Below are 26,204 nucleotides of genomic sequence, written 5' to 3' on the forward strand. Positions count from 1 at the left end.
CTTCGAAGAAACAAAACAACCAAACAACAACAACAACAAAATCTAAGAGTTGAGAATAGAGTTCAGTGTAGAGTGCTTGTCTGGCATGTGCAAGGCCCTGAGTTCAGCCCCCAGCCACGCACACGCGTGCACGCGCACACACACACGCGCACACACACACACACCACAAGCTACTGTAGGGGGAGGGGACACTCTAATGTGAGGATTTCTACTGGATCCTTTTCTCCGCAGTTTCTCCCGCCAGCATGGCGGAGCTGCGCGTCTGCGTCTCCCTGACCTTTCCCATCTTCCCTGCTCCCTGTGCTCTTCCCTGTGAGCACAGCTAGCTTCCTCGTACCCACTGTGCGCTGCCCGGCTGTGCCTAGGTAAAAGAAACTTTCTGAGTTTCCCTTCAGCTCTAGCAGGTGGCTTTTCACCCTCCAGAGACTCTCCAGAGAGTCGCCGATGTCGCACCCAGAGCGCTGAAGCAGAGAGGGGAACCCATAGGGTATGTCTGCTTATTTGGTTGTGGGTCGGTGGGTTTGTGTTGAGGCCTCACTCTAGCCCAGGCTGACCTGGAAGGCGCTCTGTAAGCCAGGCGGGCCTGGAACTCTGGTCAGTCCTCTCTCTCACTTCAGCTCCCAAGTGCTGGTGGTGAGCCATCACAGCATCGCATATGGCTGGGCTGTTTTCCTTGGAAACATGCTCTTGCTATGGAGTCCAAGCTGTCCTTGAAGTTGCCTTCCTGCCTCGGCCTTTCAAGGATGGACTAAGATTACAGGAATGCACAACCATGCTTGGTGGACTTATGTTGTCAAAACTTTTAAATCTGGGAGTTTACTGATAAAGGGAAATAATTTTGTAACATACATACATACGTATGTATGTATGTATGTATGTATGTATGTATAAAATACCAGTGTCTGCCATCTCTGATCATTGCCAGCCTTTCTTTATTTGTCACTGTCAGGCTAAGAGTTAGACTTCTGGATTACAATGGCTTCCCAGTCATTTATGAGTTCTGTGAATTTGTTTATTAGTTATTTCTCTTCCTCTCTGGAAGGGTTTATGGTTTCGTGTAGCTCAGGCTGGCCTGGATATGTAACCAAAGGTGACCTTGAACTTCTGATCCTCCAGCCTCCAACTCCCAAGGGCTGGGTTGACAAACGGATCCACCAAGCCGTTTATGAGATGTTAAGGGTTGGACCAGGGCTCTGCACACAAGGGAGAGCCTTTTGCCATCCGAGGCACATCCCCCGCCTGGCCTTGCGCTTATTCAACATCTATTTGTGAAGTGTCTGGGCCACGTGCTTGGCGATGTCCTTCCAAGTACTGCTGATAGCAGGTACCAAGTCATGCAAGGTCTGAGCGCATGTGGGCTTCATTCCAAAAGATGTAAATAATATACACATTTGCCAGTTTAATAAATCCCATGATAGGTGACATCACTGTAAGACAGAGATGGCAATTATAGGCAGGCTTGTTAGGGAAGGAGCTCTTTCTCTTTCCACAGTGCTGGAGAGCGATCGGGCTAGCGTCTCACTCACACAAAGCAAGTGTTCAAACTCTGAACTTTATCCACAGCCCCAGAAGGAAGTTCTCCTGAGAGCACCTGTTCTGGGTTCTCCGAGAGGTTTTTTTTTTTTTTTTTTAATTAACATTTTCCATGATTATAAAATATATCCCATGGTAATTCCCTCCCTCCCCACCCCCACACTTTCCCATTTGAAATTCCATTCTCCATCATATTACCTCCCCATTACAATCATTGTAATTATCTCCGAGAGTTTTTATTATTATTATTATTATTGTTGTTGTTGTTGTTATTATTATTGGTTTTTGAGGTAGGGTCTCACTCTAGCCCAGGCTGACCTGGAATTCACTATGTATTCTGAGGGTGGCCTCGAACTCACAGCAGTCCTCCTCCCTCTGCCTCCTGAGTGCTGGGATTAAAGGAGTGTGCTCAGCTTTTTCAATTTTAAATAGTTATTTGGCATACAGAGCTTTAGGTATCATTCATTCTGGCATTTAAAACTACCATGTACCGGGCTGGAGGGCTTAGCGGTTAAGGTGTTTGCCTGCAAAGCCAAAGGACCCAGGTTCGACTTCCCAGGACCCACAGCTGCACAAGGGGGCGCATGCTCTGGCATGCCCATTCTCTCTCTCTCTCTCTCTCTCTCTCTCTCTCTCTCTCTCTCTCTCCCTCCCTCCCTCCCTCCCTCCCTCTTTATCTGTCAAAAAATAAATAAAAAACACCATGTGCCCAGGTGTGGTGGTGTCCATCTTTAGTCCCAGCACTGTAGACAAGAGGTGGGAGGGTTGCTGTGAATTGAAGGCCACCCTGAGACTACATAGTGAATTCAGGGCGGCCTGGGCTACCGCTAGACCCTATCTCAACACCCTCCCCCACAAAAAAAATCAAAATAGATCAGAAAACTTAAAATACCATTGTTTTAGTTGATTCTCAACCCCAAACTCCCCTACACTTCCCCACCTCCCCTAGTGCCCTTACCTTTTCTCTTATATATGCATACTTACAGGTATTATATGCTGGGATCCATACGAGAGAGAGCATGCCATTTTGGTCTTTCTGAGTTTGAGTCACTTAATATGATTTTTTCCCCCAAGTCCATCCATTTTCCTGCAAATTTCACAATTGCATTTCCCCATGTTGCTGAGCAAAATTCCATTGTGTGTATGCACCACATTTACATCATCCAACCATCTCTCAATGGCCATCTGTTGTAGACAGAGCCTCAGTAAGCACGGGTGTGCAAGTGGCTCTGTACTAGTGTGCACAATAGAGCTTGAACTGACAGAACTATCACACAAACATTCTGCTAACAAACACTTTTACAGGAAAAAAAAAAACAAAACCAAAAACACAAACAGTCCCTTTTATTGGAACAAAAAGAATCAGATCATTAAAAAATATCTATTTCTGGGCTGGAGAGATGGCTTAGCTGTTAAGCGCTTGCCTGTGAAGCCTAAGGACCCTGGTTCAAGGCTCGATTCCCCAGGACCCACGTTAGCCTGATGAACATGGGGGCGTACGCGTCTAGAGTTTGTTTGCAGAGGCTGGAGGCCCTGGCGTGCCCATTCACTCACTCTCTCTCTCTCTGCCTCCTTTTCTCTCTCTCTGTTGCTCTCAAATAAATAAATAAAATAAACAAAAATATTTTTAAAAACCTATTTATTTATGTGTATGTGCATATGAGTGGAGCAGGGTCTTTTGACACTGAAAATGAATGACAGAAACGTATCTTTAAAAGATATGTATTGGGGCTGTAGAGATAGCTCAGCCCTTGGAGACACTTGCTTGCAAAGCCTGTAAGTTTCGATTCCCCGGTACCCATGTAAAGTCAGATGCACAAAGACACAAAGATGGCACATGCATCTGGAGTTTGCTTGCAGTCCCAAGAGGCCCTGCCATGCACATTCTCTCCCTCTTCCTCTCTCTCTCTCTCTTTCACCTTGAAAATAAATAAATATTTTTTTCTTTATTAGGTATGTACGCACTCGGGGTGTAAACAGCCATGTTGGGACCATCGTTAGCCTCCTCCCTGTCCTCCTCCCTCCACAGGGACCCTCCTGGTTCAGGAACGTGGGTGGTGCGTTGTGGAGGTGGTCATCAGTTATGGGGGAGAGGCAATGTCTCTGTCATAATGTCCCAACTTGTGGCTCTAACAATCTTTCTGGCCCCTCTTCTGTGAATTTCCCTGAGCCATGTTGGGTTAGTTTTAGGTCTACTTCAGTGATGAGGTCTTGGGACCCTCCGTGTCTGTGGATGTCTGGTTTGGCAGGAGTTGAGTGATCTCTGTGTCTACATCCTTTACCCTTGTGCTGGTACCAGGTTCACCAAGAAAGCAGCACTTCTGCTCAGTTCCCCAGTTACTCTTGGTTTCAGCTGGGCCCTGGTGAGGTGCAATGGGCTGATCCTCTCCCCAGGTTTTCGTTTGACTGTGTATGGGTGCACTCTGTCTTGCCATTACAAATGAATGCCAGATACAGCTTTACATGGGTGCTGGAGAACTGAACCAGGGCCAGCAGGCTTTGCAAGCAAGCACCTTTAACCACTGGACTACCATCCACACGAAAGAATCAGGTCGATAGCCCATATATTTCATCACAACCTTCAATTAAATGTTCCTTTATTCATCTTTCAAACTCTTTTGTTCAACTGTCAAATCCCATTTTCTTTATTCCCTTCCCTCCTTCCATCCATCCTTCCTTTCCGCCTTCCTTTTTTTTTTTTTTTTTTTTTTTTGGTTTTTCCAGATAGGGTCTCTCTCTAGCCCAGGCTGACCTGGAATTGACTCGGTAGTCTCAGGGTCTCAGGGTGGCCTTGAACTCACGGTGATCCTCCCACCTCTGCCTCCCAGGCGCTGGGATTCAAGCACAGTAGATTGGGGCTCTGCTGAGCCTCGTGCACAGTGGGATTGCAGTGGTTCCAGATGGAGGGGAATACATTTGTAAGAAAGTGGGTTTTTTATATTTTTATTTATTTTTTTATTAACAACTTTCATGATTATAAACAATATCCCATGGTAATGTGCCCTCCCTCCCCAGAAAGTTTGTTTTTTTTTTTTCTTGAGGTAGGGACTCACTCTAGCCCACGCTGACATGGAACTCATGGTGATCCTCCTACCTCAGCCTCTCAGTACTGGGATTACAGGTGTGAGCCACCACTCCAAGCATTATAAATATATGTGTGTATGTGTCTATGTGTATATGTAATATATATATGCATATGCATATATATATAAAATTTATTTTTTTGAGAGAGACAAAGGGAGGATGGGCACTCCACACACATGTACCACTTTGTCTATTTGACTTTATTGGGGTCCCGGGAAACCAAACCCATGTTGCTCGGCTGGGCTGGGCAGCACTTCAGTGCCCAGGCCATCGTTACAGGCCTGAAAATAAGTTTTTGTCTTTCTTTCTTTTTTTTTTTTGGTTTTTTGAGGTACAGTCTCATTCTAGCCCAGGCTGACCTGGAATTCACTATGGAGTCTCAGGGTGGCCTCAGACTCACAGCAATCCTCCTACCTCTGCCTTCTGGGTGCTGGGATTAAAGGTGTGCACCACCACGCCCGGCTCTGAAAATAAGTTTTTAAAATATTTTATTATTTCTTTATTTGAGAGCAAGAGAGAATGGACACCTGCTAGGGACTCCAGCTATTGCAAACGAACTTCAAATGCATGTGTCACCTTGTGCATCTGGCTTATGTGGGTACTGGGAAATCAAACCTGGGTCCTTAAACTTGCAAGCAAACACCTTAACTGCTGAGCCATCTCTCTAGCCCAATAATTTTTATTTTGAATTCCTTCTCCACATTTAAACCCTGTTGGGCCCCAAGATCATTTATGAACCTAAAGGCTACCAGTATCATAAAAGCTGCTTTATGTTAGTACTTAAATAATTCTGCGTAAAACAGATCAAATGTGTCAGCCTGTAACAGTTGGGTACTTTAACTGAACATGGCAAAATGTTCCCTGCTTTCAACTTTACCTCACCGTTTGATTATATCCACATAGCTTTGAAAATTTTTTTTTTCTAATAGCTGGTTTGGTAGTATCTATTTGTCATATCACCAAATGAGAGGTAGAGGCAGGAGGACCAAGAGTTCAAGAGGAAATGTTGGCTACATAGTGAGTGCCATTGAGGCCAGCCTGTCTCAAAGCAAAACAAACAAACAACAACATCAACAACAACAACAAAAACAAACAAAATAGAAAAACACACCAACAATAAAGACATGACAGGATTTTTTGTTTGTTTTTGAGAATGACCTTGAACATTTTTTTTTAAATGTAAGTCCACTAAAAAAATGTTTATTTCTGCAATACTGGGAATAGAGTCCTGAGCTTTGTACGTGCTAGGGTGCATACATGCATTCTGGCTGACCTTGAACTTCTGATCATCTTGCTTCCATGCACCAAGCTTCGCTTACTGGTGCTGGGGATGGAATTTAGGGCTTGGCACTGGGATTAAAGGTGTGCACCACCATGCCCTGCTTTTGTATTTTTAAAAATATTTTGATTTTATTTATTTCAGAGGGAGAGAGAGAGGGAGGGAGTGAACATAGGCATGCCAGGACCTCTAGACAAAGCAAATGGACTTCAGACGTATGCACTACCATGTGCATCTGGCTTACCAGTGGTACTGGGGAATCAAACCTAGGTCCTTAGGACTTCACAGAGACAAGCACCTTAACTGCTAAGCCATTTCTCCTGCATGGCATTTTTTTTAAACTTGATCCATGGCAATCATTTTAAAATTTATTGCCCTTATTAATCCTGTTTTCAGACAGGTTTGGGGGGGGATTGTAATACTTGGCGATAATGCCACACTCATTATTGCTCCAGGACCAATGTGGCCAAGATTATTTTTTTCTTGCAAGGCCACCATTAAATGATGCAATGATTCCCCGCCTCCCCCCCACACACCAGAGAGATACAAGAGGCTTTTCACACTGCTTCTTATGTCCTTCCTAGAACATTAAATCAGAAGAAATAAAAAGAATTTACAGACCATTTCAAATCCGAGGTTTTAGCCAGGCTTGGGGGCGCATGCCTTTAATCCCAGCACTCTCAAACCTAGGTAGGAGGCCAACCTGAGACTCCACAGTGAATTCCAGGTCAGCCTGGGCTAGAGTGAGACCTCACCTTGAAAAACAAAACAAAACAAAACAACACAACACAACAAAACAAAAGACACATCTGAAGTCTTAAAATGTCATCCATCAAGCAGATATTGACACTTCTCTGCCTCTTTCTCTTTGTCTAGCAAGGTGAAATTTGCAGTTCAACTAAGTATGCAGATTTGTATCCAGCACGGGTCAACATTCTTTGATAATAAGGTTAGAAAACAGGATCGACACTGGTAAACAATGTTATAACTTGCTTCTCTTGTGTGTGTTTGTGTTCATTACACTTCAGGGTTTGTGGTGTAAGCAAAAGTCTAGGAGTTAATGCAATTAATAAATGAACGGTATTCTTACGGGCTGAGGAAGTAAGTGAAAAGAGACCTTGAGAGCTGCATTGGTTTGGAGTTACATGTCCAAGGCCCTAGCATATCTTCACTTGGGTCTTGCACCACGTGGTGATAACTTACCCCTGTTTACCAAACCTTAAAGAAAAACACAAACATCAGTTTTGAAACAAAGTTGCTAACACACCAGGTGGTTTGTTTTTTACTTTCAATGTGGTCCTACCTTCTGCAGGGTTAAGCCGTAAACAAATATTTGCGGATTTGCGTTGATTGAGTGCATTAAGATAAATAAGCAAACTCCAATGCCTACTGGAGCCAGATTATGCAAATGAGAAAAGCAAACAGCAGGGGGCTGGGAACCCCAGGTTTTTTTTGGAGGGGGGTGGCTTTCAAGGTCCTTCCAAGGCCACTCTGTGCATTTGGAAAATAGATTTACAGTTGCCAGAGCCTTCTCACCACGAGGTGCCTGATATCTGAGCTTTGAACGCTGCGGACCCAATCAAACACTTCCAGGAACTCAGTGCGATGTCGGCAAGAACCTGGAAGCTCAGGCTCAAATCGGGCTGTAACGAGTAACACAAAGACTCCCTTTTCCTTAGTATGTGATTTGACTTCATTTCATTTCATTTTGCCGCTTTCATACACGCATACAAAGCATTTTGATCCTACTCCCCCATCCCCTCTCACCTCTTCCTTCCCCTCCCACTAGAATCTTCCCATCATACCCCCAACACATTTCCATGGAATTTTATTTATTTATTTATTTATCCATTGATTTGAATTAGGGCCTCTTGCTTGATCATGGTTAGAGGTTTATTTACCAAAGAGTGGGCCATCCTCCTGTGGGCACACCACGAAAGGAAACTTCTCCCAGCCATTGCTTTCCCACCATTTACTCTCCTGGACCCGCCCGCCCTCATCTCTGATGCAATGTTGAGACTCCATCACAGGAGGAAGCCACATCTGTCGTCACCCGTCTTCTGAGACCCTGTGGTCTCTGGAAAGGCTTTGGTGGGTTAGAGCTCTTGCTCCCTGGCCATTTAACCTGCACGAAGGCGTCTCTGCACTCAAAAAGTGGCCATGCTCTCTAGGCTTGTAAGGACAGGCTGATAAAATCCAAACCAGGGTCTTTAACATGAGGACTAGAGGGATGGTTCAGGCACTTGCTTGCAAAGCCTAACGACCTGGGTTCGGTTTCCCAATGCCCACGTGAAGCCTGGTGCACAGGTGGTGTTAGGTATCTGGAGTTCATTTGCAGCTGCTAGAGGCCCTGGCATGCCCATTCTCATATTCTCTCTGTCTCTCCCTAGCTCTCTCCGCTTGCAAATAAATAAAAATGTAAGAAAAACAAAGCCTTTAGAATGAAAGGACCCTCATGCCTGTCAACTCTCCCTTATTACAAAACTCTAAATAAGAACAGAATCATCCAAGTGGCCTCACAACGTGTGAGAGTAACATATTCCAGCTACCTCCCCCAACAAAAGATCCAGAGCTTCTATACGCCGCTCACGTTCTTTGTGGCAATAAACATGCAGAATGTACTATACCTAGATATGCAGAAGACACACACACAATGCTTCTAAAAATCACAATCATGGGCTGGAGAGATGGCTCAGCCGTTAAAGGTGCTTGTTTGCCAAGCCTGACTGGCCGGGTCCAGGACTCCCCAGAACACAGCTGAAGCCGGATGCACAAAGTGGCGCTGGTGTCTGGAATTCGCTTGCAGCGGCGGGAGGCCCTGGCGCACACTGACTTTCTGTCTTTCAAATCAATGAATTAATGCCCGCATGCACGCACGCAGACACAACCCTCACCTGTGATCTGCGATAACCCTGAAACCCCTTCCAGTGTTTTATTTTGCTCCGGGACTTAATACTTTCCTCACGTGGCCTCCGGCCCTTCTAAAGATATCAACGATCTCATCTCTTTCCTGGAATTACTCACCCTCTCCAGCGAGTGTTCTAAAGTTTTCTTTTCCGGGTTTGTTTACCTAAATCCCTAATTGTCAATTTATGGTGAGGACCTGGCTAACTCCACCCCGCTCCCAGCTCCCCCCATCCCCGCCCCCAGGAAAACTTCCCTAGTCACGCCTGGTCAGGCGACCCAGGGTCTTAGAGCCTCTTCTCCCAGCCCCAGGGTTTTTTTTTTTTAATATTTTTTATTCTTATGAAAGGAGGGAGGGAAAGGGAGAAAGGAAGGGGGGGGTTGAGAGAGAGGAGACAGAGGGAGAGAGAGGAAAGAGAGGGAGAGAGAGGAGAGAGAGGGAGAGAGGAGAGTCAGTGTCTGGGAGGGCCTCCAGCCACTGCAAACAAAACTCCAGATGCAAGCATCACTTTGTGCATCTGACTTTACTAGGATACTGGGGAATCGATCCTGGATCTGCAAGTTTTGCAAGCAAGCCCCTTTTAACTACTGAGCCATCTCCCATACCTCGGTCTCCCCTTACTATTATTAATTTTTAGTATATATATAAGGAAGTGACTTGGAAGCTGCGTCTGGCCAGTCTGGTCCAGATGCCCCGGGCTGGGGTAAGCGCGTGGCGGAACTGCAGCGCATCCCCGCAGGTCCCTCTGGACAGCGGCTTGCAGAGCGGCGCGACCGGGGCTCTTCCTCTCCCCGAGGCGGGCCGAGGCTCGCGGGCGGGGGCGGGGACAGGGGCGGGCCCGGCGTCAAGTTTCCCTACGTCACCGGGGAAGTCCCCCCATCTGACCGGAGAGCTGGCCTGGGCGCCAGAACATAAACGATCTCCTGGCCCCCGGGGTCTGGCTGTTCTCCCGCCTGCGTGGCTCGTCCATCCGTCCGTCCGTGCGCAGCCCGAGCCCCCGCGAAGTTCGAGGGCGCAGGTTGGCACCCCGAGTGGAGTGTCCCCTTCGGCGTGGCGCCGCCGGAGATGCCCGCGAGGGAGGCACGTGGGAGCGCGCAGCCGCACCCGCCGCCAGGTACCCAGCCAGCCCCGCGGCGCGCGGGGTCCCGGGCGGCCCGGCGGGAGGAAGGGCGCGCTGGGGGCCAGGGCTGCGCGGAGCGGCGCGCACCCCCGCGGCTCGGGCCAGGCGTGCCCGCGCCGCCCCGAGTTCCGAGCGCACCGCGCGCGCCCTCGGGTGTCTCTAGAAACTTCTTCCAGGGGATTCTGCCAAGACTGCGGGCCCCGCGGGGGGAGACCGGCCCGGATCGTCATTTGGGATGCAGGTGCATTGAGGCCAGAGAGTAGCTTTATTTCTGTTTTCACCTTCTCTCCCCCTCTACCTGCCCCTCCCTCTCCCCCCCCACCGCGAGGAGAAAGGGTGCAAGGAGAGGCGACTGCCCCGACGACCCCCGTGGTCGCGGCAGGTGGGCGGTGGGAGAGGGCCCCCGCGGCCTCCTGGCCGCCCTAGAGACTGCCCCGAGGCCGGCCTTGATCCCACTCCCGACCGATTCCATCTCCAGCTTGGTCAAAAGCAGCCTTCAAGCTTCACACTGACCAGCTTTTGTCACCAAGCTGATGGGAGGATTTTGGGGGCCCCCGCCAGGACTCCGGAGTTGGAGGCCTTCCTCTGCTTACATAGCATTGTACCAGCCAATGGGGAAGGGTGGGGGGTGGCGCCGGAGAACTGAAGTTGAGACCCTGGACCTATTTTCCACTCTCATCCTTTCCACCCTGAACACTCACCTGCAACCCCTTACATTACTGTCGAGGTCCGCCCGCCCCCCCCCAACTTTTATAAATCTTACCAAAGGCAGCATTCACCTGCTGAGGGGTTGCAGGGAGGGCCGGAAGGCTCTGGGCCGGAAATACTGCTATTGCATCAGATAAGCGTAGCCCCCCTCTCAGCCCCGTCTTTTTATGAGGCCCGCGGGCGTGCAGAAGCGGCACCGGCCAGTGAGCGCGCCTGCGCTGCGGGCGGGCTGGCTGCTCTCTTTGGCCCGTGCTTGGGTGCAGGAGATCTGTTTACTTGCAACTTAAATGAAAAGAATTATTTTTCTCAAAATAATATTCAGTTAATTGCAATTCGGAAAGTAGTCGACATGTGTGTTAAACACTATCCGTTATCATCATTTTTTTTTTCAAAAAATAAAAATAATGAGTTAGTAGATTGGGCTTGTAGGAAGATACTGGTTTGGGTTAGCGTGCAAGTTTTAAATGATTATAGGGCGAGTGGAATAAACTTTTATTGAGTCTTTTACGAGAACATATCGAGTCGCATTTAAAGGAGAACATAATTGAGCTATAAAATATGAAAAGCAAATCCACCTTACGTTTTTAGAATTTGACTTCTGTTCCCTGGCCAACCTTTTAAGTGAGAGAGAAAGTGTGGGGGGGGGGGGTGGGGAGAAATGACATCACCTTTGGGCTGCCTGTAGTATTAAACATCAGATTGCCATGAAGATAACCCTTGTTTTCAGCCGGGAAGATTTTTTTTTTTTTAAGATTTCAAAGTAAATGTATTTACTTATAACTTGGTTACTGAGTCGGGCTGGGTCAGAGCGTGAGTGCAGCTCACACGCTTGGGTAACCGGGGCAGTGAGGTTAAGAGATGGCATCCCGGGGATGCTGGGCTTGGTCCCTAGGTAGGTGGGCGCGTTCACTTTTCTGGCTGTTGTCATTGTTAATTCCGGGTGTGCTTCCTTCCCAGAGATAGTACTGGAGTGTGCCGTTCAGCTCCGGAGAATTGGGGATAAGGTGAATTCTCTGGAGTGCGCGGAGGGGTACGCCCCCTCCGGGATGCTGTCGGAGATGCCCGAGAAGAAGGCGCGGGTGCCCGGGAAGAAGGCGCGGAAGGGCGCCCAGCAGAGGCCGAGCCCCACGCGGCTGCCGGCAGGTACCGCCGCGCCGCGAGCCCCGGGGCCTGGATGCATCCGTTGGGGCGCGCGCTCGGGGATGCGGGATGCAGGATGCGGGCGTGCGGGATGCGATGCGCAAGGCCTTCCGACCGGGCGCGTGCTTTTGGGAGTCCGTCCACCAGGTGCTTGGGGTTTCAGCTCTCCTCGAAGCCTGGCCAGAAACCTGCTCCCCGCCCCCTCTCTCCCTCTGAGTATTCCCTCCTCTTTCCTTTCTCTGCCCTTGCACTTTGCCGGACCATAGGGAGAAAAAGCGCAGGTGCCAGAGACAGTCCTTGCCAAAGGCTAGTGGAGCCAGGAGAGGGGCTCCCCTGAGCAGAGCTTAGTCTCCGAGATCTGGATTTCAAGTCACCGTGGTTCCTCTCCAGGGCCAACACTAACAGAAGTAGCGTTTGAGCTTCAGGCTGTCCCTGGCTTGCCACAAAGACTGTTGGACATCCTGCTGCGACGCCTGGTTCTGGAACCCAGCAGACCTTCCTCCTTAGTTAGCATTTTAACAGTTCTTATTGAAAAGGGAGGTGGTGGGGGGTGCAGGAGAGGGTCTCGAAGGGAGAGGATGTTTTCAATTCAGCCCACTGCATCCCAGCACTTCAGACCCCTCCCCCCTTTTTTGCGTGACTCTTATTTAAGGGAGGCGGGGGCGGAGGAGCCTTTTTGCCTTATAAGGGCTTACAAGGGTGAGGGCTGCAAAGGCTCTGGGCTGGAAATCCCTGTGGGTCACGCTGCTCTTACATCCGACCCTTGCTGTCCCCTGGCCCTCTTTTCGGTACTTGCCGGGATCTAGTGGCTCTGTCTACCCCTGAGTGATGGCCAAGAATTCTGATGTGCACAGCATGATCAAACAGACTGACCTACTTTCTTTTAAAGAAAAGCCTTTGTTTATTTGTGTGTGTGTGTGTGTGTGTGTGTGTGTGTGTGTGTGTGTGTGTGTTTGGAGCCAGGGTCACACTCTAACCTAGGCTGACCTGAAACTCATTCAGTAGAGTCAGGAGAGCCTCAAACTCCAAGCAGTCCTTTTATCTCAGCCTTTCCGGGACCACACCCAACTCAAAAGTCCTTAAAAGATGCTTGTGTAGTGTGTAACCGCAATAAAATTAAGGAAATAACAGGAAACTTTTTATTTTTTCAAGGTAGGATCTTGTTCTAGCCCAGGTTGACCTGGAATTCACTTTGTAGTTTCGGGATGGCTTCTAACTCACAACAATTCTACCTCTGCCTCCCAAGTGCTGGGATTAAAGGTGTGCACCATCACACCCAGCCCTTAAATTTTTTTTAAAGTATGTTATTTATTTACAAGCAGAGAAAGGGAGAGACGTGAGACAGACAGAGACAATGGGTGCTCCAGGTCCTCCAGCCACTGCAGACAGACCCCAGGTGCATGCACCACTTTGTGCATCTGGTTTTACGTGGGTACTGGGAAATCAAACTTGGCAGGCAAGTGCCTTAACTGCTCAGCCATCTCTCCAGCCCTCTTTTTTTCCCCCTCTTAATGAGACAGGGTGTCATCCTTGAACCCACTGTGTAGCTGAGGATGATCTTGAACTTCCAAATCCTCCCATGTCCACCTCCAGAGTGCTGGGAGAATAGACATGCATCGACATACCCTATTTATGCAGTGTTTGAGATCAAACCAAGGCCTCCTGCATACTGGGCTGTGCTCCGCCAACCGAGTTACATTTCCAGCCCGAGGGTCTTTTTTATAAAGAACTATATGCCAATGGAGTCTACTTAATGAAAAGAAAATGTCTTGGTAAATCCTTCCTCACATTTGGCCTGGAATCCTCACAGTATGGTATCTTGACAGATTTATTAGTTTCTTGATAGGGATTAAGAAACTACTTGCTGGTTGAAATGTGGGCTTAAATATTTCTTTTACAGCATAGTTATAGCTTTCATTTATTTTGAGCTTCAATAAGGTCTTTGCAGTCATTTTTGTAAAAATTATTAATTAGAAACTTTGTTGTGTGGACAAATCATGTATTGGTCCCATTCCCCTCCTCTCTGTCCCCATTCCACTTAAGGCCTGCATTCATTAAAAAAAAAAAAAAAAAAAAATCACCAGACTTAAATTTATAGTCTGATCTTAAATATTTTCCAAGAAAACCCTAAGGTCTCTGAAACATGGGAACTGTGAAGAGCTTAGCTTAATGCTAATTTTATTGATTAGAAAGTTTACTTGGAAATTAGATTATATATAATAATTGTTTTTCTCAATAATATTGGGCTAATAAATGCACTTCAGCAGCTCTAAAAATATAGTAAACATGTAAATTAAACTTTTCTATTTCATTCTTCTCAGCATAGGTGATGGGTGCAGATTAGGTTTGTAGAAATGAGCTAGTTTAGATTAAAATGTAAATTTAGAAATCATTTTAGAAACCCAGGCTGTCATCTCAGCCTGAGCTACGTGAGGTACTGTTCCCCAAAATAAATAAATAAAAGAAGGACAAAAATAGTGTAAAGTTAAATTAGTGTGTACACTTAACTTTTTTCTGTATTTATTATTTGAGAGAGAGAGAGCGAGCTTACGTGGGTATTGAGGCATCGAACCTGGGTCTTTACGTTGTGTAGGCAAACACCTTAACCACTGAGCCATCTCTCCAGCCCTAGCCTCAACTTTTAAAAAAGCTTTTATGGCTCATGAGCGAGCATCAGATTTTGTTAAATGAGGACCCTGGGTACTAGCAGGTGAGATATAGGTTGAGCTAGGAAATAGCCATTTGGTAAACAAATCTACTTGAAATAACACATGATTAGAATTTGACTTTTGTTTCCTGCCTGGAGAAAAAGGAATGACATCATGTGAGTTAACTAAAGGCTGACTGATGGTACTGTTTGTAGTGTTGAATACATGAAGTTTCTATACTTGAAAGAGAGTACATACCTTATCCCAGGACACTTTAAAAAAAATCAAAATAAGTGTCTATGTCCTTATCTCGCGCAGTTGCTGTTTGTGAGTCACAGTGGCTTTGCCATGCGCGTGACTCTTCCTGGGTTGGGAAAGCGACGGGAAGGCATGAAATGGTTCTGGGATTCTGGGCTCCGAACAGGCCTGTGAATTCTCGCTGGGTCACAGTTGGGATGACTGTTGACATTGTCACGGAGGTTTTGCTTTCCCTTTCAGAACTGGAAGCTGATTGTGTCCAACTCAGGAGAATTGGAGACAGACTGAATTTTCAGCAGAAACTTCTGAATTTGATCTCGAAACTCTTCAACGTAGTCACCTGAAGTCTACCCGAAGCCGGTGCACGAAGGGGTCCTTGAAGAAGGAGTCGTGCCAATTTCAGTGACTTCAGTGACAGGAGAGACTGGGTGTGACTGAGAGGAATGTGAGGAAACACTCACCTGCTTTTGTTGCCTTCAGACGAGGAGGGTGAGCTGAAGTGAACAAGTTTCGGCTGCGTGTTTCCTGGAAGTCGTTCTTTGAGAGGTGGGAATGTCAGTCTGCTGCTTGCGAGAACGTAAAACTACTTCGTGTACTTTAAAACAGGCATTGAAGAGCCTTGCTCATACAAAAGTAATCTGTCACACATTTCTATTTTGCTAGGAGAATTTTTCTTTCATTTTTGCTGAAGATTGCTGCCCAACCCCATGTAAGAGGGGTTGCTAAATGGGTACCTTAAGTTTGAGAGAGAAGAGTTCAGTATTTTTGGTTTTTTGATAACTCCGGAACAATGTACACTGTTTGGTTTTATAAACGTAAACTTGGCAAGAGGAAAAAGTTTCATGTTGATAACACTGAATGTCATGGTGTGAATATTGATTTCATAGGTCACTACAAACTCGGGTTGTGTTGGTTTTGTTCCAGTGAGTTTTAAGGGTGTTACTGTGTAGGCATTAACTGGAAAGTGTGGAAAAGTAGAAAGTAACTTCGAAACACTTTATTAGCGTTACTTGATGCAGTAAAACTCTCACAGATTGAAGATGAAATGCTAAAGAGCTTTGGGATTTTGTATACCCAGGGACAAGAGGAAAAAGGAACTTTTAAAATGACGTAATTAAGGTAGTAAAACAACTGTTCATAGGAAGTTTCGATAAAGTTTAAAATGTGTGTTTCCAGGAAGGAAACCCAGTCTATCTCTATGTATGCAAGTATATGTATAGAAATATGTGTGGATCTTGGCATGTATAATTTGCATTATAGTAATATGTAGATTCTTTTGAGTTTCATTTTTAATCTGATCTATAAACATGAAACTTAAACTATTCAAATAGTCCTGTTAGAAATAAGCCAACTGAATACATTCCTGAAAAGATGGAGTGATATCTAACAGAAGACCCAGAGAAAGCGGATGGAAATCTCAGTGAGCTATCATCTCATACTTGCTGAACGATTCTCAAAAACACGAAAGGTAACAAGTGTTTGTGAGGATGTGGAGAGAACGGTAGAGACCCTTCTACATCCTTGTTAGTACTGTGAGTACAGCCGTTTTTGGAAAATAATAGGGAGGTTCATTTAAGAAGAGACTAGAACTGCTCTGTAAACCAGCAATCCCATATTGTGTTTATACTCAAAACATACTAAAATCAGTCTGCTGTAGGGGACTCTGTAGTTCTGTATTTCTTTACAAGAGCTATGAAAAGGGTACAATCAGGAGAGGAAAGGTCTGAAGTGCTGTTTAAACACAGCGACATACTATGGAGCCTTAAGCAGAAATGTTGGTTAAATGTGGATGGACCTATAGGACTTACATTGGGAGAAATAATCCAAGCACCACATCTGGACACCTCACAGAAGTCAACATCAGTGGAAGTAGGGAATAAGACGTTGGTTACCCAAGCCTGGGTAGGGTGAAGGGAGACATGGTTAAGGGTTCAAAACTGTAAGTGGGTGCTGGCGGTCTTGTGTTAAGCCAGGTGACCAGTGAGTATTTCAGAACAACTAGAAGGGGTCAGTGTTGTCACCAGAAGGAAGCCTCAGATACTGAAGGTGATGAACGCATGAATTCCTCTACTTGATGTTGTTATATCCATGTATTGACACTGTACCCCCACAGCTGCAAGCAACTTATCAGCTAGAAAAAAATTTAATTGTCTGAAAGGGAAAATAATGTCATGATTGAATGTTATGAGGAATAATAATATTTATTTTACCTATTTATAATGGAAATAGTTTTTTGTTCAGTCTGAAAAATGTGCATTAGCTCCATTTTTGTAATGAGACATGGGTTTTGTAACCACCTTAATTATAGGAAGAATGTCCGTGTTAGGCTAGTGACTTTGGATGAAAAGTTACCTCAGCAACCAGGGGTCCTCAGTATTAAGAGTAAGATTGTTGAAAAGCTTTTCTGTTTTACTTTATTTTATTTTTTGCCTAGAGGCAAATATGTTGCGCAGTGAGTATTTATGGACTGTAACAGTATTTATATGTATGCGAGTGGAAGTTGAAACTTCAGCAGAGACTATTAAACATTAACCAACATTCTTCCCTGTGTGCTTCATTATGGAAGGTACCAAGAACGCGATCAAACTAAAGCATTCCAAGCGCCTTAACGCTAGTGGGGTCCTTTCCTGGCTGCTTGCATCCGGTGCTGTGGGCGGAGTGGAAAATAGCATAGTCGGCCTGAATTCTTGCACTGAGCCGAGAGACTTACACTTTAATTGAAAAGGAAAATAGTAAAAAAAAAAGGAAATTGAAGTCCAGATTGGCAGGAGGCCGGAGCTTAGTGATCTAATTAAAGACATCCTGGCCTGTCATTCTGTGCTTCTGAGAGAAGATGTGGGGTGAGGTGGGCGGGGTGTGGGGGCCCAGTTCCCCTTTAGCTGACCTCACTCTTCTCCTTGTCCCCACTCGCCCCGCCCCCAGGATTACTTCATCCTAACCCAGTCATGTGCAGAAGTAGGCGCAATGGGGCCTTTCTTCCTGGGTGAGGACTGGGAGATGGCCCCTGGTTTATAGAGGGCAACTGCGAGCCCTAAGAAGCCCCTAGACCTCGGGGCTGTAAATGGCCTCCCTTCAATGGCGGTGGGGCAGAGAGAATTGGCTGGGGAAGGAGGCCCCCTGCAGGAAAGGAGCTAGGATGGTGCTTCAGAAGAGTGGGGAGAGTTTGCTTGATTTCAAGAGAAACTCCTGTCTCCCAGATTTCTGGCTGACGCTGTCTGGCTCTCTCATGTCAGAGGCAACAGACTTGACAATCATGCAGAAGTGTCTGTGTGCTTGCTTGCGCGCCCATTCTCACGAAAACCAGATACCCATGTTGAGTGTCCTCCATTGTTCTCCTATTTTTTTTTTCTTGGTGCTCAGCCAGCTTTTCTACTCTTAAAAAAAAAAAATATATATATATATATAATTTAAGAGAGAGAAAGAAACAGAGAAAGAGATTATAGACACGGGGAGAGAATGGGCGCACCAGGGGCTCCAGCCACTGAAAGGGAGTTCCTGATGTGTGTGCCCCTGTGCATCTGGCTTAAGTGGAGAGTCAAACCAGGATCCTTTGGCTTTGCAGGCAAACGCCATAACCACTAAGCCATCTCTCCAGTCCTCCCCATCTTATTTTTTTTAATTATTTTATTTATTTATCTGAAAGACAGTGAGACAAAGAGGCAGCGAGAATGGGTGCACCAGGGCCTCTAGCCATTGCAGATGAACTCCAGATGCATGAGCCACCTTACGCCTCTGGCTCACCTGGGTACTATGGAATCAAACCTGGGTCCTTTGGCTTTGCTGGCAAGGGCCTTAACCACTAAGCCATCTCTCTAGTCCTCCATGTTATTTTTTAAAATGTATTTTATTTATTTATTTGAAAGAGAGAAAGACGCAGAGAGGGAGAGAGATAGAGGGAAACAATGGGCATACCAGGGACTCTAGCCACTGCAAACGAACTCCAGATGCATGCGCCACCTTGTGCATCTTGCTTATGTGGGTACTGGACAATCGAACTGGGATTCTTTGGCTTTGCAAGCAAATCCCTAAACCATATCTCCAGCTCCTCCTCCATCTTATTTTTGAGACAGGGTCTCTCTCACTGAACCTGGAACTCACCGATTATCTATCGAGCAAACACCAGGGATCTTCCTGTCACTACCTTCCCAGGGCAGGGATTACACATATGCATGCAGGCACACTTGGCTTCTGCCAAGGGTGCAGGAGATCTGAATTTATGTCCTCGTTTTTGCAAAGCAAGCACCCTGCCAACTTAACCATCTTCCTGACCTCTGTATATATTTGTTTATTTATTCATTTGTTTTGTTTTGTTTTTCAAGTTGGGGTCTCGCTCTAGCCTAGACTGACCTGGAATTCACTCTGTAGTCTCAGGGTGACCTCAAACTTATGGCGAACCTCCTACTTCTGCCTCCCGAGTGCTGGGATTAAAGGTGTATGCCCCCACACCTGGGTTATTTATTTATTTTGTTTATTTGAGAGAGACAGAGAGGAGTGCAGAGAGAGAGAGAGAGAGAGATTGAGAATGGGCACAAGAGGGCCTCTAGTCATAACAAACAAACTCCAGACACATGTGCCACCTGTGAATCTGGCTTATGTGGGTAGTGGGGAATCAAACCCAGGCAAGAGCCTTAACCACTGAGATATCTCTCCAGCCCTTGTTTATTTATTGCCTGTGTAACATGTGTAGTGTGTGTGTATGTGGTGTGTATGCGTGTGTTTGCTCATGCACAAGTGCCCCGTACACTCGCTTGCCGCAGCCAGAGAGAAACACCCAGCACCCCCTCTTATCACCTACCTGCCTGTTTCCTTTGCAAACTAGTCTCTTCCTGATTTGGGAGCTTGTCTTTAGAAAGCTCCATCAATTCTCCCATTTCTGCTCCCCATGAGTATGGGGTGACGAACATGTGTGGCCACACCTAGCTGTTGACATGGGTTCTGGGGATTTGAATGCAAGTGGTCTCAGGCCTCCCCAGGCCCTGTGTTTGAACAGGAAGCTCATTTAGCCACCGAGCCATTACCTCTAGCCCGTGTTTTATGCTTTTTAGATAGGGGTGTCATTAGGGTAGCCTCAGCTTTCCCAGGTTGGAGCACACCATACTATTTTAGAAATAAGTAAAAAGGGCTGGAGAGATGGCTTAGCAGTTAAGCACTTGCCTGTGAAGCCTAAGGACCCCGGTTTGAGGCTCGGTTCCCCAGGACCCATGTAAGCCAGATGCACAAGGGAGCATATGCCTCTGGAGTTCGTTTGCAGTGGCTGGAAGCCCTGGCGTGCCCATTGTCAATCTCTCTCTCTCTCAATCTCTCTGTCTCTCTCTCTCTCTCTGTCTCTTTCTCTCTCTCTGTCACTCTCAAATAAATAAATAAATAAATAAAAGAAAGAAGTAAATAGACATGCATTTGCATTTTGTTGAGGACCACATTCAATGTTAAAAAAGGCAGGGGCTGGAGGGATGGCTTAGTGGTTAAGGCATTTGCCTACAGAGCCAAAGGACCCAGGTTTGATTCTCCAGGACCCATGTTAGCCAGACACACAAGTGGGTGCACGCATCTGGAGTTCATTTGCAGTGGCTGGAGGCCCTGGTGCCCATTCTCTCTCTCTTTCTCTCTCTCTTGTTCTTTCTCTGTCAAATAAATAAATAAATATATATTTTTTTAATTCCAGGTTAGAGTTGAACATGGTGGCTCACACCTGTAATCTCCACGTTCAGGAGGCTAAAACAGGAGAACCTTGAATTCCAGACTAACCTGGAGGGCTGGGGAGATGGTTCAGTAGTGAAGGGGACTTGCTTACATAGCCTCATGGCCTGGGTTTGATTCCCCAGTATTCAAGTAAAGCCAGACACACAAAATGGTCACATGTATCCGGAGTTCGTTTGCAGTAGCAAGGGGCCCTGGCACACCCATTCTCACGCGCTTTCTTTCTCTCTCTCTCTCTCAGACACACACACACACACTCTCTCTCTCTCTTTCTGCTTGAAAAAAAAAAAAAACAATAAATGTCTAACCTGGAATATGTGATGAGACTGTGGGTTGATAATCACAATAACATTTTCACTTATTTTCAAGTCTTTGTTCTGTCTCTTTCTATCTATCATCTATCTATCTATCTATCTATCTATCTGACATCTATCTATCATTGATTATCTAATAAACTTGAGTTTGAGGCTCCTTTGTGATCACAGTGGTCCCTTTTCCATCCCTGGGCAGGATGAGCATAAATGAGGAAGCTGCTGAATTTTTTTTTTTAATCAAGGTAAGATACTTCCGGAAAATAGCTCACACCTTAAGAAATGATGGTGATTAGGCCAGGCCTGGCAGCACATGAGGTGATCCCAGCACTCAGTAGACGGAAGTAGGGACCTTGAGTTGGCAGACATTATCTAGGGAGACTCTGTCTCAAAGACACAAACAAATAAAAGCCACATGACAGGCGGCAGTGTGGGGCCAAGGGCACGTTCCTGTGAGATCCTGAAGCTGGCTGGTAAAGACAGACAAGAGTGAGCTGTGTGTGTGACCACGGGCGAGGCAACTTCTCTGAGCCAGTTCCTGTTTTAAAAAATTTTAACATTTTTATTTGTTTGGGCGCAGAGAGGGACAGACTCTGTGTGTGTGTGTGTGTGTGTGTGTGTGTGTGTGTGCATGGAGGCATCGTGGCCTCTTGCTTTATGTGGGAACTGGGAAATTGAACCTGGGCCAGCAGGCTTTGCCAGCAAAGTGCCTTTAACCAGTGAGACATCTCCTAAGCCCCAGAGCTTATCTTACGCCACCATCTAGGGATCCCTGTGGTTGAAATCAGAGCCTGGGATGGCAAAGGAGCCTGAAAGAAAGGCTCCCGAGCTGTGCTAGACCAGCGAGCCCCACCCCTGAGCTTCGTTCAGATAGCGCGAGAAGGAATAGTTGCAAGAAGAAGCAAGGGACTGAAAATCCAAAAGGGAAAGATATTGCTGCATGTTTAGAAATTAGTTGTAACTGAGTTGGTAGAGTGCTTACCTAGCAAGCAACTGGGTTTAATCCCACTGCCCCAGGAACTGAATAAACCTGGCCTGGTTATACAAGCCTATAACCTCAGGCTTGCTCTGACCCTCCTGCCTCTACCTCCCAAGAGGTGTTTAGTTTTATTTTTGAGAGAGGGTCTTACTATGAAGCCCAAATTGGCTTTGAACTTGAGATTTCCCTGGTTCAGCCTTCCCAGTGCTGAACCACAAACCACAGCAACATAGAGAGAGACCCTGTCTCAAAAAGCAAAACAAGGGCTGGAGAGATGGCCGAGTGGTTAAAGCACTTGCCTGCAAAACCTAAGGACCCAGGTTTAATTCCCCAGTAACCACATAAGCCAGGTGCACAAGGTGGCACATGCATCTGTCATTCGTTTGCAGTGGCTGGGGGCCCTGGCATGCCCATTCTCTCTCTCTCTGTCAGATAAATAAGTAATTAAAATATTAAAAAACAATGAATACAAGTGAAATGCTACTTTTGTCATTAGTCAACAGATACAACCACACGGACATCCTGGGATATTTTCCTTTGCCAGACAGGGTCTCAACAGTCTTGCATTTGAGATCCTTCCATCTCCTAAGTGTGAGCCACAATGGAAAGTTTTTAACGTTCTGGGGAGCCTGAGTTATATTCACCCACAAAATAGTTTTTCTTTCAATGGGAGGAGGAGTTTTTCTCCTCTTCTTCTTCTATATTTATTTATTTGCAAGCAGTTAGAGGGGAAAGGAGAGGGAGAGAGGGGAGAGAGAGAGAAAGCGAGCAAATGGGTGTGTCCGGGCCTCTTGCCACTGTAAATGAACTCCAGATGCATTCACCACTTTGTGCATCTGGCTCTGGTGGAATTGAACCCAGATCATCAGGTTTTGCAAACAAAAGTCTTTAACCACTGAGCCATATCTGCAGCCTTATTATTACCTTTTTTTTTTTTTTTTTGGTTGAGGTAGTGTTTCAGTTTAGTCCAGATTGACTTGGAATTCACTACGTAGTCCAGGCTGGCCTTGAACTCATGCAGTCCTCCTACCTTAGCCTCAGTGCCCAGGCCTTCTGCGTAATAAAGACTGCTTTCTGATTACCTGTGATGTAGCCGGTACTTCAGAAACGTCATTCTGTCATTCCGGCTGAGGTGACATCCCTATGCAGAAGGCATGGTTGGTAATGTTTTCCATTTCATTGTTAGAGCAGCCTTGGACACTCAACAGCTTCCCCAAAGTCACTTGGCAAATGAGCCAAGACACAGGATTTGAACATGGGGCTCTGTGACTTCAATGCTTTCTCTCTTGGCCTGGGGAGATGATTCCCCATTATCCGCATAAAGCTGGATGCACAAAGTGGTGCACACATTTAGAGTTAGGGTGCAGTGGCAAAGGGCCCTGGTATGCACATATTCACTCACTCTCTCTGTCTTTCTCAAATAGATAAAAATGTTTTTTCAGGGATGGAGGGATGGCTTAGTGGTTAAGGCACTTGCCTACAAAGCCAAAGGACCCAGGTTCAATTCCTCAGGATCCACGTAAATCAGATGCACCAGGTGGCACATGGATCTGGAGTTCATTTGCAGCTTCTGGAGGCCCTGGTGCACTTATTCTCTCTCTCTCAAATTAATAAAAATTTTTTTAAAAGCCCCCCCCCCCAAAAAAAAACCTTTCTCTTCTCCCCATCCCCAACAGGGTCACGGGTCACTTGTATCCAAGGCCAGCCTGGAACTTACTATGTAGCCAGGGTGACCTTGTCCCCTTGATCCTCTGCCTCCTCTTCCTGAGTGCTGGGATTCGAGACCGGCACCACACTCCAGGGTTCAAAAGGCTTTTCTTGTCCCTTCACTACAGCTGCTTGCCACTGTGGAGCTGGCCGGAGTGAGGGCTCTTACCAGGGGAGCCTGGCTGGGTTTTTTTTTTTTTTTTTTTTTTTGAGGTAGGGTCTTGCTCTATCCCAGGCTGACCTGCAATTCACTACTGAAGTCTCAGGGTGGCTTCGAACTCAGGGCAATCCTCCTACTTCTGCCTCGCGAGTGCTGGGATTAAAGGTGTGCCACTACGCCTGGCTTTTTTTTTTTTTTTAAATCTTTGTTTTTGTCACAGTGTCTTCACTAAATGCATTAGCGTTTTATACCCCTGGGGTTTCTGAAGGTGGAGAGTTGATTATTAAGCTCGGCTGATATGTGAAAAAAAAAAAAAGAAAAAAGGTTGATAAGCATAGCGCCCGTTCACATTCCTGCATCGCAGGGCTTTCCAACCGCCTGCATTGAAGGGGACTTTGGTAAGTGGTTTCAGGACACTCCAAGAAGCCAGAGTGAGCCAGCCAGGGGGAGGTGAGGTCATTGTCCACCCCTGGAAGGTATTTGGGGTGAAGGAGGATACAATCGACTCTGAAAGACGCACTCCCCACCAGCTGCCCACTGCAGCCGACCTGTTGGAGCTGTTTGTAAGTGGGGAAGAAAGGAATTGAGGGAGCGAGTCAACACAGTGATTGTGGCCCTGTCATTTCCCCACCCCGCGTCTGCATCACTTCACAAAGGCCAGCGACAAGTTAGGAAGGAAGAAAAAAACTGTTGCCACAGTTGTTTTTTTTTGTTGTTGTTTTAACCGAACAACAGAGACCATCTGAGCTAGGCAGTCCGAGGTGCAGATGATTCATTATGACCAGTGCCCGGCTAGGACAAGGATGGATCCACAGATGGCCATATTATGAAATCTTGTTTTGCAAAGTTATTTTTTAGTAAGGGATGCCCAGGTGCTCTGTTGCCAGAAAACGCGTCCCCCTTATCAGGTCATCAAAAAAGTGTCCCCTTCCTGTCTGGGAAAAAAAAAAAAAAAAGACGGTAAGCAGCTCCAGCTGCTGGTGCTGGTGCAAGGTTTACTGGAGGTGACATTTAAAAGCAGACATTTCTGAGAATTAGCAAGTCAAGACTGAAGCTTTAACTCTTAAACCGTCCTGACAAAAGGAAGTAAGGAAGTCAGCGTAATTCCTCACAGATGGATGCCTCCTGAGCCTCCCAGGGAGCCAGCGACCCTCCCTGGGGCCTGGAAAGTACCTGGGCAGGATGGTAAGCCTTTAAATTAAGTGCACCAGGAAGCAGGGCCATAAGGAGGCATGCGGAGTACTGCAGATCGCACCGTTTCTAGCGCGATGTAGCCAAGGTAAAAGGCACAGATGCCTGTTTGGATCCACGCGCAGTTGCATTGGGGTTCTTGTCGTACAAAGTATTGCAGGGGCTGGGAGAAGTGGCCCAGTGGAAGACTGAGTTACCTAGCACATGCAAATCCTCGGGTTTCATACCCAGCATTGCAAAAAGATAACTAAAATTATACAGATGCATATTGAATATATAATAATTTTATATAGTATATCTACATATAATTATATACAATATATCTACATGTCTATATATAATTATATCTGCATAAAATATATATTACAATATTTTTAATTTAATATTTATTTATTTGACAGAGAAAGAGGGAGAGAAAGAGAGAATGGGATGCGCCAGGCCTCCAGCCACTGCAAACAAACTCCAGACACATGCACCCCCTTGTGCATCTGGCTTTCGTGGGCCCTGGGGAATCTAACCTGAGTACTTTGGCTTTGCAGGCAAAAGCCTTAACCGCTAAGCCATCCCTCCAGCCCCCTACATATAATAGATATTATATATAATTATGTCTACATCTATGCACAGGGGGAGGGAGAGGGGCCGGGAACTATTTTGTTTTGTATGTGATGGCAAATAGACCATAAATATCAGCTACTGTTTGTCTCTATAGTAGCATTTTTTGTTTGTTTGTTTTGTTTTGTTTTTCTCAAGGTAGGCTCTTGCTGTAGCCCAGGCTCAAACTCACAGGGATCCTCCTACCTCTGCTGAGATTAAAGGCGTATACCACCATATCCAGCTGTAGTAGCATCTAACTAATTCACCTTAGAAGAGCATGGAAAGTTCTTTAGCCTTGATTCCTGGTCTTAAAGCTGGAAGTTTCCTGTCCCAGAAATATTTCATTTCCAGGCAAACCATGATAATTGTCAGTTAATTCTTGTGTGGCTGTGGTGCAATTCTCCATGCGCCTCTGGCAGATTTCTTTCACATTTAGTTTTACGTTTTGCTTTTTGAGGTAGGGTCTTGCTCTAGCCCAGGCTGACCTGGCATTCACTATGTAGTCTCAGGGTGGCCGCCAACTCATAGCGATCCTCCTACCTCTGCCTCCCAAGTGCTGAGATTAAAGGCGTGCTCCACCACGCCCGGCAGTTTTAATATTTTTAATTTTATTATTATTATTATTTATTTATTTATTTGAGAGCAATAGACACAGAGAGAAGGACAGATAGAGGGAGAGAGAGAGAATGGGCGCGCCAGGGCTTCCAGCCTCTGCAAACAAACTCCAGACGCGTGCGCCCCCTTGTGCATCTGGCTAACGTGGGACCTGGGGAACCGAGCCTCGAACCGGGGTCCTTAGGCTTCACAGGCAAGCGTTTAACCGCTAAGCCGTCTCTCCAGCCCAGTTTTAATATTTTTAAGACAGGGTTTTTGGTATTCCAGATTGGCTA

At 46.3% G+C, this 26,204-nt stretch overlaps 1 protein-coding gene across 2 annotated transcripts; it reads left to right on the top strand.

Annotated features, from left to right (window-relative positions):
- The first annotated feature begins 9,824 nt into the window (after positions 1-9,824).
- Positions 9,825-17,215, top strand: Pmaip1 (phorbol-12-myristate-13-acetate-induced protein 1). Of its 2 annotated transcripts, none has more exons than XM_045135165.1 (3): positions 9,825-9,915; positions 11,587-11,772; positions 14,916-17,215. In XM_045135165.1, exons 1-3 carry the CDS (start codon positions 9,867-9,869, stop codon positions 15,017-15,019), a joined length of 339 nt encoding a protein of 112 aa, XP_044991100.1. In that variant the 5' UTR covers positions 9,825-9,866; the 3' UTR covers positions 15,020-17,215. The 2 variants fall into 2 exon arrangements, with proteins under 2 accessions (XP_044991100.1, XP_044991101.1); XM_045135166.1 differs by lacking the exon at positions 9,825-9,915 and adding an exon at positions 11,452-11,462.
- The last annotated feature ends 8,989 nt before the right edge of the window (positions 17,216-26,204 follow it).

This window comes from Jaculus jaculus, chromosome 15 (genome assembly GCF_020740685.1).
Source record: "Jaculus jaculus isolate mJacJac1 chromosome 15, mJacJac1.mat.Y.cur, whole genome shotgun sequence".
NCBI lineage: Eukaryota > Metazoa > Chordata > Mammalia > Rodentia > Dipodidae > Jaculus > Jaculus jaculus.

Bases quoted from the DNA above. Each gene is read 5' to 3' on its own strand.
- Pmaip1 (XM_045135165.1), top strand. From the start codon at position 9,867: ATGCCCGCGAGGGAGGCACGTGGGAGCGCGCAGCCGCACCCGCCGCCA. The intron at 9,916-11,586 runs GTACCCAGCCAG...CTTCCTTCCCAG, and splicing joins GCAGCCGCACCCGCCGCCAG to AGATAGTACTGGAGTGTGCC. The intron at 11,773-14,915 runs GTACCGCCGCGC...TTTCCCTTTCAG, and splicing joins CCCCACGCGGCTGCCGGCAG to AACTGGAAGCTGATTGTGTC.